Source organism: Drosophila arizonae, chromosome 3, assembly GCF_054131065.1.
Source record: "Drosophila arizonae isolate 15081-1271.41 chromosome 3, UAZ_ARI_1.0, whole genome shotgun sequence".
NCBI classification, from domain to species: Eukaryota; Metazoa; Arthropoda; class Insecta; order Diptera; family Drosophilidae; genus Drosophila; species Drosophila arizonae.
In genome coordinates this window covers 26,436,887-26,451,834 of record NC_142923.1, presented here as the reverse complement: position 1 = coordinate 26,451,834, position 14,948 = coordinate 26,436,887, and the positions used below count along the sequence as shown (strand labels likewise).

Sequence of the window (14,948 nt, the reverse complement as noted above, 5' to 3'; positions counted from 1 at the left end):
CTCAAAATGTGTTGGTTGTGCATGGTTCACGGTAACTAGTTCATTCAGCAACGGAACTGCGCTCTGGTACAAAACGCGAGTGGACCAGCGTTCATTTGTTTTTCCACGTCCGAGAGTGTGGCACGTCGTGTGGGTGGAGTGCGCGTGAAAGACGACGACGGGAACCTTTCGTTTTTCGCGTTTTGTTTTTGTATATATTTCAAACAAAATACGTCTATAATTGTGTACATAGTGTAGTTAATTTACAATAATTCCTTAATTTCAATAATCGCAACAAACGCTGGCCCGATGTCATGTAATAGCCAAAAACCAATAAAAATACAAAAAACTCATTCATTATAAAACGTGCAAAAAACGTGCGTCAGTGTGTGTGTGTGTGTATGTGTGTGTTCAAGTGTGCTTGTGTGAGTGTGTGTGTGAGGCCCGCCTGCTCAGGACGAATTTAAATAGCTAAACAATTAAATTTAAGGTAAGTGTAAGCAGCGATTGAAATGCACAAAAAAGAACAGCTGACGCATGCACAACTACAACAACAACTACGCAACGCAACAACAGAAACAAACAGAATAATGTGCGCTGACATTACCTTGCCTGAGCCCCAACCCCTTACACAGGCCCCGGCCCCTTTTGGCAACAGCAGCCAGCGATTCAAGGGCGATGAACTACAACAATGTGAACAAAACGAAGAAGAAGCAGAGGCAGAACAAAAAGCAAAGTCATAAGAGTGTGACAAAAGCTGTTGTTTTATTTTCAGATTTACACTGTTATTCTCCATATTGCTGTTTCTTTTGCTGTTGTTGTTGTTGTTGTTTTGCATTTTGTGTGCACTAGTTTTGCACAAAGATTTGAATTTGTGGGCGTTAAACGACGTGATAACAACGAATGATACCGATATCAATACTCCCGTTAATGACGGAAAGTAAATCAGTGATAGGCTTGCTGCTGATGTTGTTGTTATTACCAATGCCAACCAGCCACCCCACGTAACGTTTTTTCAGCTGCTCTAACTGCTCTCTGTTACTGCATGTCTGAAGCACACAGGCCCCGATACGCGCGCAACAGTAGTGCTCGCGCTGACGTTGGCGTCGACGCGTCGTCGCTGGCATAGGCAGCATAAAAAGTCAGTGTGTTAGTGGGAGCCGCATTGGTGTTGTTTTTGCTTTTGGCTAAGCTGTTATTGTTTGCTTGCCTGCCCAACACAAACTTACATGTATGCATGTACAAATGAATGTGTGAATGTGTTAGTGTACGTATCTCAATACAAATACTTGTTTGCTCTTATTTCGTGCGCCTTAAAGTGCGTAGTAGGTAAATTGGGTCACTGTTGCCATCTGATCCTATGCCTTCAAACCCAATTTGTTGTCGTTGCCAGATAAAAGAGGATATGTAGGTGGAGACAATCTGTCGTTTGTTTTGGTATTGCCCTAAGCAGTTTTAAACCCATGCATACAAAATGTGTGTATATATAATTCCCACCCAGATATTTGTTAACAAACAATAAAAATATGACGCATTTACACGTAGAAAAGTCATTAACATCTAGGCCATGCTATATAGTATTTATTGCTACTGGCTAATATTTACTTGGGGTGTGGTCAGGCTGACATCTGGAATCCGTTAGCCGACTGTTTTTGTTTGCTGGCTTTTGATCAGATTAAAAATCAAAATTGATTAAAGCCATTCAACTAATCTGTACAAATATAATATAATGAAATGTTCGCTGACATAAACTATAATAAAAAGTGTGCTATCGATAGCTAATCGATCGCAATTTACTCACACTTGCGGTGTAGGCGTGAGTAACAAAGACGAGATAGAGTGAGAGTGAAAGAGACCGAAGACGGGAGCAAAAGGGATGATCAATCAGTCTTTACATTTGTCTTCTATTTTGGCGTCTGCTGCTTTGTTTATTGTTCTGCATGCGGGCGACTGGCGCAGGGGCCATTGCACTAGGCAACAGCTGTATGTAAACATAATTGCGTTTGACATGCATTGCTGTTAATTGTTAATTGACTGCACTGCTATCGATAACATCTGCATGCAGTGCGCATTTCCTTTTCTCGCCCACACACACTTATCTCTTTCTTTTCCTTTTGTGTTTTTTGTTGTTGTTACATTAAGCAGACAAAAGACATTGCCGACTCTTGTGTCGTCCGCATGTCTGGCTCTTTGTGTACGCTACCTGCATTTAGCGTGAAATGCAGCTAGACTCTTGGCCGGTCATTAATGACCTGTCTCAACAATGATAAACCCACATGCGCAGTAGTAATCATTCGTGGAATTCTATGAGCAAGCCAGAGGCGGAAAGGGAAACAATTTACCCACATTTATGTATGTTTGTCTATCATGCCATAGCGATTGTCCGAAAACGTGTTTATCTCTAAATCCAAATGCATCGGCGGACTAGACAGCTGTTAAGCTTATCATCTGCATTTAACTACATCATTGTCAATTGTGGCAAAATATAATTGCTCACTATCGACCCTTGAAACAATACCTAACACAAGTCGTATAATATATACATACGTACACTTGCTCGCAGAACTCTGCGTACACTTGCAAACAAACCCCTATTTCTATGTTTACATGAATATTGTATTTAATATAGAAGACTTAAGGCAATACTTCTTTTTGTATAACAATTTTCATTTATTTATTAACATAATTATGTTTTCATTTTATTATTAAAACTAAACCTAATATTGAAAAAAATTATAAACAAAACACATTACCAAAAAATGACACCTCAAAAGTCTGCGTACATTTTAAGTTTGCTGCATACAGCGCTGGAATTTGTTAGTTGTTAGTATCTTGTAGGATACCCTTTTCGTTTTAACACCTCAGCCAGACGGCGAGGCATTGACTCAACCAGCTTTTTAGTGTCCTCTGCAGTTATTTTGCCCCATTCTTCCATCATGACCTCCTTCAGCATGTTCTTAGACCTTATGGTGTGCTGCCGAATCCTACGCTCGAGTAAGTCCCATAGATGCTCAATAGGATTGAGGTCTGGGGACTGGGGAGGCGTTCGGAGTTGGCTTTTTACATTGAAAAGTAGCCAGAGCTTTACATTGTGGGCTGTATGCTTCGGATCATTGTCCTGTTGGAAGCAAAATTCGTCCTCCAGGTGCAATTTCTGGGCACTCTGATGCAGATTCTCACTAAGAACTCTTATATAATCCTTATGGTCCATTGTTGATTCTATAAAAGAGAGATTTCCCACGCCACTAGCCGCCATACATCCCCACACCATTACACCACCTCCACCATGCTTTACTGTAGGCAATAAATTTTCCTTATCCATGGCTGTTCCGCTTTTTCTCCATACTATTTTCTTTCCTTTTATGCCAAATAGGCAAAACTTGCTCTCATCTGAGAAAATTACCCTTTTCCAGAAGCTAGAAGGCTTGGAAATGTGCTCATTGGCGAAGTCCATACGCTTTTTCCTGTTCACCTCTGATACATGTGGCTTCCTACGTGCAACGCGGCCATGATAGCCCGCTTTTTTCCAAGTGCGTCGAACGGTTTCCTCAGAAACAGTTTTGGAGAAACGTTCTGCAACTTCCAGACGTCCTTGGTGAGCAGATATCATTGGATTTTGAGGTACCAATTGAACAATACGTTTTTTCTCTCGTTCCGTGAGCAAGGGTGGGCGGCCTGAACGAGGCTTTGACAATATAGAGCCCGATGAGACATAATTGTCGTACACTCTTTGGCACGAAGAATGAGTTCTGCCTACCAATAGACCAATTTCTCGGTAGGATTTGCCTTCTAACCTATATTTTAATATAAGCTTACGAACTTCTACCGATATTTCTTTCCCTTTTTGCTCCATGATGAAACGCGTGCCAAATTTCTTTTCAAAGTGATAGCAAATTACGCAAATGAGCGAAGAGGAATTAAAGAAACATGCAAAAACTAACGGTGATCGTGAATTCCAGCGCTGTACGCAGCAAACTTAAAATGTACGCAGACTTTTGAGGTGTCATTTTTTGGTAATGTGTTTTGTTTATATTTTTTTTTAATATTTGGTTTAGTTTTAATAATAAAATGAAAACATAATTATGTTAATAAATAAATGAAAATTGTTATACAAAAAGAAGTATTGCATTAAGTCTTCTATATTAAATACAATATACATGTAAACATAGAAATAGGGGTTTGTTTGCAAGTGTACGCAGAGTTCTGCGAGCAAGTGTATATAATTTATATCTGTATGTCTACATTCGCCACAAAGTTTACAGTTATCAGCAGTTGGCAACAAGTAAGTGTTGTTCCCCTCATCTCAGCTGGAAACAGTTGATGGCACCTAAATACGTCACTGTCCCTAAGTTTTAGTTTCATTTTATCAAGGTCAACTTTCGATTATCGATGTAAAAGGCTCTAATTGTCGTTCGATTATTAATTAATAAATGCGCGGCCTCGTCATGCGAGCTGGGTCACTCCGCCAAACAACGCAGCTGTTTTATTTCATACAAGTTTAAATTATTACTGTGTGATTTATGGCTGTTTAACGAAGTGTGCAAACAATTTTCGCTCATATTACAAAGAAAAAAACACACACACACAGACAAAGAAATAATAAATATTTAAGTAATACTTATTAATGTGAAAAAATAGAAATAAACAGACTATCGAATGCCGATAGCCGCACATCGAATTCTGAAGCCAGGCTCCAATTGTTGCTAGTGTTAGATAACACTCAAACAAATCCAACTTTAGCAGTGTTGATTTATGCTAACTGCTTGCTTCCCAATGCAATTGTCCTCTGTGAAAATGCACATGGTTTTGTTGTTATCTTTGTTTAATTTTGTTTGTGTAGCTTTATAGAACAGGAATCTAAATTGTTTAGACAATAGATGCGAATTGAGCGCAGTTTTAAATGATCAGCACTGTGACTATTGGGCATGAAGAAAAACAATTTTAGACCTCGTGTTCGTTTCGATAGAGTGAATACATACATATAAACATACAAACATAAACATATATGTATACATATAGTATACGTAATTGTTGTCAATACATTTCAATTCAATTCCGGCGCCAATTGAATTTAAATGTGTAACATTGTTTTTGAGTCGATTTCTTGCTTCATAACTGCCCAGGAAACGACCTTCAATCTTTTGGGGGCAATGGAACGAGTTGTTGATTGCGTTGTTCTCAATTCAAAACAAAATTTCCATTATACCTAAAGTACATACATATGTACATACATACACACACACACATGTACGCAACAATTTAATCATAAACAGATATCTATTATCTAAATTCTTAAACTATGACAAGTTGAAAGCAATTGAGAACCATTTGACCATCACATGTCAACAAATATAATAGAGAGATTAGTTGCAATACATATCTATAATTTTTCGTAATTCCTGCTACCCCCATCAATAATCTTTTCTCGATTTGTGGAACGCATAAAAAAGATCCATTCGTTTGCTTTTGTTTGTTTTGTTTATCGTTGCGTTCTGAGAAAGCGTATTTCTAGCGCCAACGATGACGTCACAGCTGAAAAAATTTCATCATTAGCGACAAGCAACGACGCAAAAAATAAAGAAAATCAACTAAAACAAAACAAAAATAAAAATATTTACACAAATATGTGAATATATATGTATGTATATGTGCACATACATATGTATATGAATATGCATTCGGAAAATTATGTTATGCCGCTCTCGCTTGATCCCCAAAAAAAAAAAATATATATATATATATGAATCATCGCTGCTATGGGGAAACAAACACGATGGGGCGAGGTTTGGGATCAGGCCACCAGCTGAAATGGATGTGTGCGACCTACATACATATGTATGTATACAAAATATTAGAGTTGCTAACTGTTGTTCATTTGCCGTGAACCGATGCCGATCACTAGTTCATTCATTCATTTACACAGGAAGCTCTGTCGTTCATTAAAATGAGCTGTTCAATCGAACTTATTCGGAACGAATGGGCACAGCACACTTGTGTTCCCCTGCAGTTATCAACAACTGTAGCTCTCTAATAAAAGTCGGCATCGAATTCGCGGCTTTGCATGCGATCGAGACACATTTATGACGAAACATGTTCAGCCATTTAGCGTACAATTACTTTAGCCAAGCTATAGCTGAGATTAGATGCCAAAAGCAACACGTTGAACCACTAACCAGAGAACACATAGACTAGACAACTAGTGGAAAGCTTTTTGCACGCTTTTTTTGAGGCTTTAGCACCCCAGACAGCTTTGGACTCGCTCGGCTCCTTACTTTTAGGTTCGAGCTACGAAAAAATACGAACGCACAATCATTTCGCTTCATGCGCTCGACCGAGATGGTCAACTTTTGAACAAAAGATCCCTCTATGCTCAATGTTTCCCTTGCTCTCTCTCTCTCTCTCGATGCTCTCTGCTCTCTCGAATGTGTATATGTATGTATACATGTGAGGCTCACATTGTGAGCACAAGCAGCAGCTCACGAAAATTGAAATTTCTTCGCAGCATAACCCATGCCTTCCCTTATGTGTGAAGAGTATACCGAACTTTTCAAACCGTTTGCCATGTGTTTTCGTTATTATTTGTGGGAAGGGTATAAAAGGGTTGGTGCGCATAATGAAAATGTTTTCGCGACGAGCATGCACACACACACTGTCCCTTGCTACATGTACTATGTACTGCATGTGAGCACAAGTAGCGCTCACAAGAATTGAAATTTCTTCGCAACAAGAACCCATGTCTTCCCTTCTGAGTGAAGAGTATACCGAACTTTTCAAACCGTTTGCCATGCGTTTGCGTTATTATTTGTGGGAAGAGTATGAAAGCGTTGGTGCGCATAATGAAAATGTTTTCGCGACGAGCATGCACACATACACTGTCCCTTGCTACATGTACTATGAGCATTTGTATGCCTGTGTGCAAAGCCCTTGCTGGCTATAGCAATTTGAAATCCTAGCATTTGCATTTGGTCGATCTTGTGAAGTGCTCACACTTACATAAATATGTTTGATTGTGTGTACGCAGGGGCCGCGATGCTCACAAATGATGGGGTAATCATTGTAGAAGCAATTCAGTGCCTTTATATGTATGTGCGTGTGTGTATGTTTATAAGTGTATGCATGCGACATGAGCATTGACGTGTGCCTACGACAACTTTGAATTGTGTGAACGATTTTGGGTTTTAATTGAAGAGGCGCGCTTACATTTAAGTAGATGATTTTTTTTTTGTTTCAATGGTCGTGGGTTTGCCTATCAGAATGATATTTGCTAAAAATGTAGTACCTGATCAATCCCAGTGGCCAAATTGGAATGCGATTTTCGATCTCTTGTACCTGCACATATACAGGTGAAATTTACATTTTTAATAAGAAGCATATGTATGTACATACATACATATACTGACTAAATGGACCCATTTTAAAGGGTGCAAATGTTAGATGTCATAAAAATCATGCAATTAAAAAATACCTATAAAAGTAATAGGAAGTGCACTTGTTACTTTAGTTAATCATCTACTTAAATGTAAGCGCGCCTCTTCAATTAAAACCCAAAATCGTTCACACAATTCAAAGTTGTCGTAGGCACACGTCAATGCTCATGTCGCATGCATACACTTATAAACATACACACACGCACATACATATAAAGGCACTGAATTGCTTCTACAATGATTACCCCATCATTTGTGAGCATCGCGGCCCCTGCGTACACACAATCAAACATATTTATGTAAGTGTGAGCACTTCACAAGATCGACCAAATGCAAATGCTAGGATTTCAAATTGCTATAGCCAGCAAGGGCTTTGCACACAGGCATACAAATGCTCATAGTACATGTAGCAAGGGACAGTGTATGTGTGCATGCTCGTCGCGAAAACATTTTCATTATGCGCACCAACGCTTTCATACTCTTCCCACAAATAATAACGCAAACGCATGGCAAACGGTTTGAAAAGTTCGGTATACTCTTCACTCAGAAGGGAAGACATGGGTTCTTGTTGCGAAGAAATTTCAATTCTTGTGAGCGCTACTTGTGCTCACATGCAGTACATAGTACATGTAGCAAGGGACAGTGTGTGTGTGCATGCTCGTCGCGAAAACATTTTCATTATGCGCACCAACCCTTTTATACCCTTCCCACAAATAATAACGAAAACACATGGCAAACGGTTTGAAAAGTTCGGTATACTCTTCACACATAAGGGAAGGCATGGGTTATGCTGCGAAGAAATTTCAATTTTCGTGAGCTGCTGCTTGTGCTCACAATGTGAGCCTCACATGTATACATACATATACACATTCGAGAGAGCAGAGAGCATCGAGAGAGAGAGAGAGAGCAAGGGAAACATTGAGCATAGAGGGATCTTTTGTTCAAAAGTTGACCATCTCGGTCGAGCGCATGAAGCGAAATGATTGTGCGTTCGTATTTTTTCGTAGCTCGAACCTAAAAGTAAGGAGCCGAGCGAGTCCAAAGCTGTCTGGGGTGCTAAAGCCTCAAAAAAAGCGTGCAAAAAGCTTTCCACTAGTTGTCTAGTCTATGTGTTCTCTGGTTAGTGGTTGAACACAACTTGCCCTCAAATATATGTACATATGTACAAAATATTCGAATATTTTTACGTGACACGAACTTTAAATAGTTTCGTATGTGATCGTGCATGACAACAAACACGGAAACTTTTAAAGTTAGCGATAGATGTGTAAAACAATAGTAAATAATGCAAATATGAATACATATTTGATTCTGAAATATATAATGATTTTTTATGTATGTATATACTATCCTATATACATATATCCTAAATTTAAAGAAAATGTAAAAAATCAGTTAAAATAATGGCATATATTCATTATACATACATATATATTTCTTGATATTTTAGTTTATATACATATACATATACATATGTACATATATGAATATTTATATCGATCGTCTGCTTAATATTTGTTTTGCCTTGAGAATATAAATGGAGAAACACGCGCCCATCCCTAATTGATGCGTATATGTATGTATTTGTACAGTTCTCTGCCGGATGTTTCATGTTTTAATCAGTTTTCTTCTTCTTTGAATGTCATCCCTACCATCTCTTTCTCTCTCGCTCCCTCTGTATGTGTGCCAAGCAATTCAGATCCAATGACTTCTAGAACACGCGTGATACTCATAAAGAACATACATTTTCTATATTTCAATAAAAAAAAGAAAACAAAAAACAACGCAAACTAAAATTTAGTATATCCTCAACCCACAAAACAACACACTATTTTTCTTTCTCTCTCTTTCTCTTTCTTCTTACAGACCATGCATAAGGAAAAAGTTATAAGTACACAAAATGCAAATAAAGCAAACAACAAAGAGCATAAAATAAATGGAACAACTAAAGAAAGTAGTGATAAAACAGGTCAGTAATCTATCTATCAACAAACAATAAACAATTATTGAGTCATATAAATGATATATGTAAGTACATTCATATATTGAAGTACAATCGATCTTCAGTAAAAGTTTGTATTAAATTTTTGATTGATTGATTGATTGATTGATAACCTCAATCGATCACTTTTATAAGTTGAAATCCCTTTCAGATTACATATCTATATAGTGATTTCTATTGTATTTCTGCACAATGATTAATTAGAATGTTTGAGGATTGTTTTAGTTAGAGCGCGTATAGTTTGCAACGATTATAAATGGTACAGTTACGCCGTAATCTAACTAATTAGCAGGAAATAACAAAGCTATAGCGCAATCAATTGCGTAGGTCTACGCCCGATGTCTGTTTATAGCTAGCCAACGAACCCAACTGGATGGATTGGTAAATCAACCAACCAACCAACCCCCCCTACGGTTGACTCAGCATGTAGCTCCGTTTAGATTGCCCCTATCATAATTTTCTGGACGTTGACAACCCAAATCGCTTGGCAAATAACACCAGGCCCCGAATCCCTATTGTTGTTGACGTATAGACCAGTCTGCAGTGCCTGTTTAGTTATTTAGAGCTGGCACGTTTTGCCGGTTTTTATTTTATTTATTTTTTTGCCGGCCTTATATGTATGCATATATATATGTGGCGCTATCAGGGATACGCATTGGCATTCTCAACCAGACGCATAAATGGAGGTAACTGTGAGCACGGCTATACCCCGGACTCGGGTTCCGGGCAAAGTGTGAAAGTGTTTCGGCAGACCCCTTGTAGAGATAAGATAGGGCTTACTTTGTTCTTAAATATAAACACCAAACGATTCGGACACTTAAAATACAGACTTATAAGCATTGTGTACGACACTCAAGGTTTTTCAGTATCTGTATGATAATATCTAAAGAATCATTGAAATTGGCTACCCTGGAACTCGCAGCGTTTAATATTTGATAACGTTCTTAAAAAAAAAAAAAACAAGTAAGAAGACTCCAGTCGAGACGGCTCGACTAGGAGATACCCTGAACCCTCTAAGCTGATATTCTAATCATTCTGCACTTCTTTTATGCACACATACATACACATGCATCCACACGCACGCATAAGCCTGCGCTCTGCTAACTGCGCAGTAAGCAGCGACTGCGCTTGGGCTGCGCTGCAGTGTGGGCAATATTATGAGAATTGATTTGTCAAATAATTTCTTTTGTAGACATACGATCTTAATGAAACTTTCAGAGCGTAATTATATGGTGAATATGTGTGTATATTCCAAAGCCCAAGTCTCTAGTACTTGAAATGCGTTTTTTACAAATTGGGGGAGAAGGGGGCGTGGTATCCAAAATCTGTAAATTACAAAATCTTTGTATCGACTAACTTTATATACAACGCAAATTTGAAGACTCCAGGTCTAAAAATGTTCAAGTTAGGCTAAAAAAACAAAATCAATTTTTCGATTATTCTCGATAAAAAAGTTATCGGACGATTTATTGAAAAAATAAAGCAAACTCGTACTGCGTATGGTACACACGAGTATGCATGCCAAATTTCAGCTCTCTAGCTCTTATAACTTCTGAGATCGACGCACTCATACGGACGGACGGACGGACGGACGGACGGACGGACGGACGGACGGACGGACGGACGGACGGACGGACGGACGGACGGACAGACGGACAGGGCTATATCGACTCAGCTCGTCACGCTGATCAAGAATATATATACTTTGTGGGGTCTGCCACGCCTCCTTCTGCCCGTTACATACTTTTCACAAAACCATTATACCCTGATTTCCCATTTTCAATGGGTTCAGGGTATAAAAATCAAGGGTTGAAATACAATCCAAAGTTTGAAAAATCAGGATAAGGAAAGTATTAACTAGTAAGAGTACTCTACTTAACTAAGAGGTCCATGAAATCTGCAAAGAGCTCATACTCTAATCCCTTTACGATTCTCTTACGCACACATACATACGCATGTAATTACACACACGTACATATAGTCCTAAAGAGTTATATAACAAAAGAGACTGCTATCTATGCCATATACATTTTAAATATTAATTTGACAATGTATGTTCGTATGGCTTTCTGGCTCCTTGTCTATTTCACAGTCTATCTCTCTGCTTAACTCAAAAGATCATTTTATTTTTCTATATGTATGCAGGAGAATTCATTTCATATTTATATTTGAGTTACCCGAAGCTAGAATTCTTGCAGCAGCAGAGAGTTCCTATTGGTCACTTAAAGCTCGACTGTAACTCTTTGAGTGAATGTCGCCCCTTTATTATAGGGCAGCAGTTTCACTCGCCCAGTCCTGATGGGGGTCAGCAAGTATTAAAGACTGTTAGGAAATGCGCAGAAGAACTATTTAGAGGACATGCTTAAGGAAATACGTAAAAGACATACATAGAAAAACTATTTAGAGCACTTTCTTAGAGGAAATAATTGGTAAAACAGAGGAAGAACGTATAAGAAATGTCTAGAGAAAATACTTAAAGGAAGTATTCAAAGAAAATACTTGTAGAAAATACTAAAGTCCTATGACCCACGGAACAGAATACCAAATTAAATTAGTTTGCCATTTTTCACGCTTTATATATTTGGCTGCCTTCTATATGTATGTATATGTTTTATTTATTTTTGCTTGGAATATTGTTTCCTGTGATACATTCAGCGATGGTTTTTCATATCCGAATATTTACAGCAGCAAACACCTTTTGTATTGTATTGAAAAATTCGTATTAAGCTTAAGAGTTCGACTTGAATCGTCGTTAACTTATATCTCTTCACAACCTCTGAATTGAACATTTGCTCAAAGATCTAACCCAGCTCTTGTAATTTGATTTCGTTTCATATACACGCTGCACACTGCAGTCAGCCTGCTGAACAAGAAGGATGATAGCGCCGAGTATGACCTCGTGCCACCCGATGGCGGCTGGGGTTGGCTAGTCCTCTTTGGCGCATGCCTGACGAACATACTCATCCCGGGCACCATTAAGAGCTTTGGTGTCCTATTCATTGAGTTCTTGCAGGCCTTCGAGACGACGCAAACGCAGGCCTCCTGGATACCGGCATTATGCTATTTCCTTTACAGTTCATTGGGTGAGTACTAAGTGAGATAAATGTGTATCGAAATTCTATTCAACTTCATTTTGTTTCCTTTTAACAGGACCTGTCTCGAGTATTCTGTCTGTTAAGTATTCCTATCGCACGGTAACTTTGATCGGTGCGGTTTCCGCATCGTTGGGCATGATACTATCCTACTGGGCATCGTCCGTTGGCTACTTGTACATTAGGTAAGTTAATCCAGCTTCAAAATTAGTCGAAAAATATTAATATTTATAGAAAATAAATATAGATCTAAATCTAAACAATTATTGAGCCGGTTTAAACAAAACTCGTTTTGACGTAGGGGGTTCCGTTCAAGCAATTATCTTATAAAGATCAACTGATAAATTAGGGGGCTTACAACCTGTTGAAGGGGATTACTCAGATCACCAGACTTTAGCCGGCTATTTCATTAATTTTCTGCCTCTCTTTGCTCTTCCAGCTATGGCGTCTTGGTGGGCATTGGTGCTGGTCTTTCCTTTCCGCCCACTGTGTATATTGTGACATCGTACTTCGTGAAGCTGCGCGGCTTAGCCAACGGTCTTTGCATCTCTGGCAGTGCCATTGGCTCGATCATATTGCCGCCCGTGCTGCGCTGGCTACTGGAGACCTATGGGTATCGTGGCTCCTGCTTGATTATGGGTGGCATCACGTTAAACGTTTTGGTGGGCGCCTTGTTCTACGAGCCAGTGGAACAGCATATGATTCGCGTGCCGCGCGCTCGCCAGGCGCTGGAGGACATACCTGAGGAGGAGGACGTTGGCATTGTTATGAAGTTCGAGAATGTGGACGAAACGGCGCCAAATCAGGCTGAACTGGCCGAGAAGCAGCTGATGCCCTATAACTCGCCACCGTCGCCGCTCTACTTGCTGGACGATGACAAACAGCAGTTCGTGCGCAGCGCCTCGGCCGCTGTGGTTCAGAGCTATGCCAAGCCCGGCGATGAATTCCAGCCACGTGCCCGAAAGATCAGCACACCAGTGCGACTGCCACAACGCAACCAGACATTCACGCCCGGCCAATTGAACTCACAGTCATCGCTGTATGCAGTGCCCGAGGGCCGTTCCAGTTCCCACAAGCTGGCCATGCGCAACAGCTCGAGGAATCGGCTGTCCAAGCGCTCGCCTTCGACCAGCAGTTTCTTGTATATTAGCACACCATATCACGGCAGCACGTTGTCGTTCCAACCCAAGGAGTTCTCGTCGCATTTATCGTTGCGTTCGGCTGGCAGTGCGGCGGCTGAGGCGGCGCCACAGGACGCCGGTGGTGCTGATGAGACGGGTCAGGGCAAGGCGCCACAGAGCCAACGCAGCAAATTCTTCGATCTTAGCCTGCTGAAGGATCCCATGTACTTGGTCATACTCATCTCAAACTCAACGAATGCCATCAGCTACACGAATTTCATCATTCTGTTGCCGGCCTTTGGCCTGGCCAGAAACTTCGACAAATCCCTGTCCGCATACTTGCTCTCGGTGGTTTCGGCAACTGATCTAATTGGTCGCATCGGCGGCTCGGCGCTCTCCGACATGGGCTTCATACCCAAGACGTGGTACTTTGTTGGCGGCCTTTCCATTTCGGGCGTTTCGCTAGCCTTGTTGCCGCTGGCCTACAGCTACGGTGCCGTCTGCTTCTGGTGCGCCGTCTTTGGGCTTGCATCAGGCATTTATGTGGGTATTACGGCTGTCATCATGGCCGATATGCTGGGCACGGAGCGCCTGACCTCGTCCTATGGCATCAGCCTGTTCGTCAATGGCATTCTGCAGCTGGTGGGACCGCCGCTGTGCAATTGGTGGACCGAGGCGGTCAACAATTATAATCCGCTCTTCCATACGCTGGGACTGACACTACTTGCCGGCTCGGCCCTATGGGCCTTCATGCCATGGATACAGCGACGCAAAGCCAAAGAGGAGGAGAAGCTGGAGGCCCAACTAGACGAGGAGGCCATCGATGGCTACTAAGCCGTCCGGCTCTCACACCACGTACAATTACGATTAGTTCTTAGGCTTCAAATGCGTACAAAGAGAGAACGATAGAGAACTGAAAGAAGTTGCATCAGAATTGGGGGGGAATCAATGTATATCAGAATGGAAGAGTGTAGATCGAGGGATGGATTCACTAAGTTGTGGGAGGACGTCAAATGGCATTGGAAATTTTGGAAATTGTTAATTTGTTTCTTCCATTAGCTTTTTTGTCTAACTGTTAAGTCTTAATTATTAAATTGTATAATTATTACAATTATTGTTTACTTAAAATCAATTTATAGCTTAAGCTAATAACTAAATGAAAAATATCTAGAGCAGTGAAAACTTAAGATGTGAAAATATTTTTTCTATAAATATGCTAAAGAAAAAAATTTAAAAAAAAAAGCAGTAAAACCAACTGAAATATAAAAATGATTCAAAATGGATTTTAATTTGGGCCCTGGAGATGATAATTAAAATAGAGCTGTAA

At 40.1% G+C, this 14,948-nt stretch overlaps 1 protein-coding gene across 1 annotated transcript; it reads left to right on the top strand.

Moving 5' to 3' along the window:
• The first annotated feature begins 72 nt into the window (after positions 1-72).
• Positions 73-14,893, top strand: hrm (solute carrier family 16 member hermes). Its single transcript, XM_018001867.2, has 5 exons — positions 73-469; positions 9,273-9,375; positions 12,264-12,491; positions 12,559-12,685; positions 12,940-14,893. The coding sequence occupies exons 2-5, from the start codon at positions 9,276-9,278 to the stop codon at positions 14,453-14,455; spliced, it is 1,971 nt and encodes a 656-aa protein (XP_017857356.1). The 5' UTR covers positions 73-469; positions 9,273-9,275; the 3' UTR covers positions 14,456-14,893.
• Positions 14,894-14,948: the final 55 nt, after the last annotated feature.

Coding starts and splice junctions, on each gene's coding strand:
- hrm (XM_018001867.2), top strand. CDS start 9,276: ATGCATAAGGAAAAAGTTATAAGTACACAAAATGCAAATAAAGCAAAC. Junction 9,376..12,263: donor AGAAAGTAGTGATAAAACAG/GTCAGTAATCTA, acceptor TGCACACTGCAG/TCAGCCTGCTGAACAAGAAG. Junction 12,492..12,558: donor TTTCCTTTACAGTTCATTGG/GTGAGTACTAAG, acceptor TCCTTTTAACAG/GACCTGTCTCGAGTATTCTG.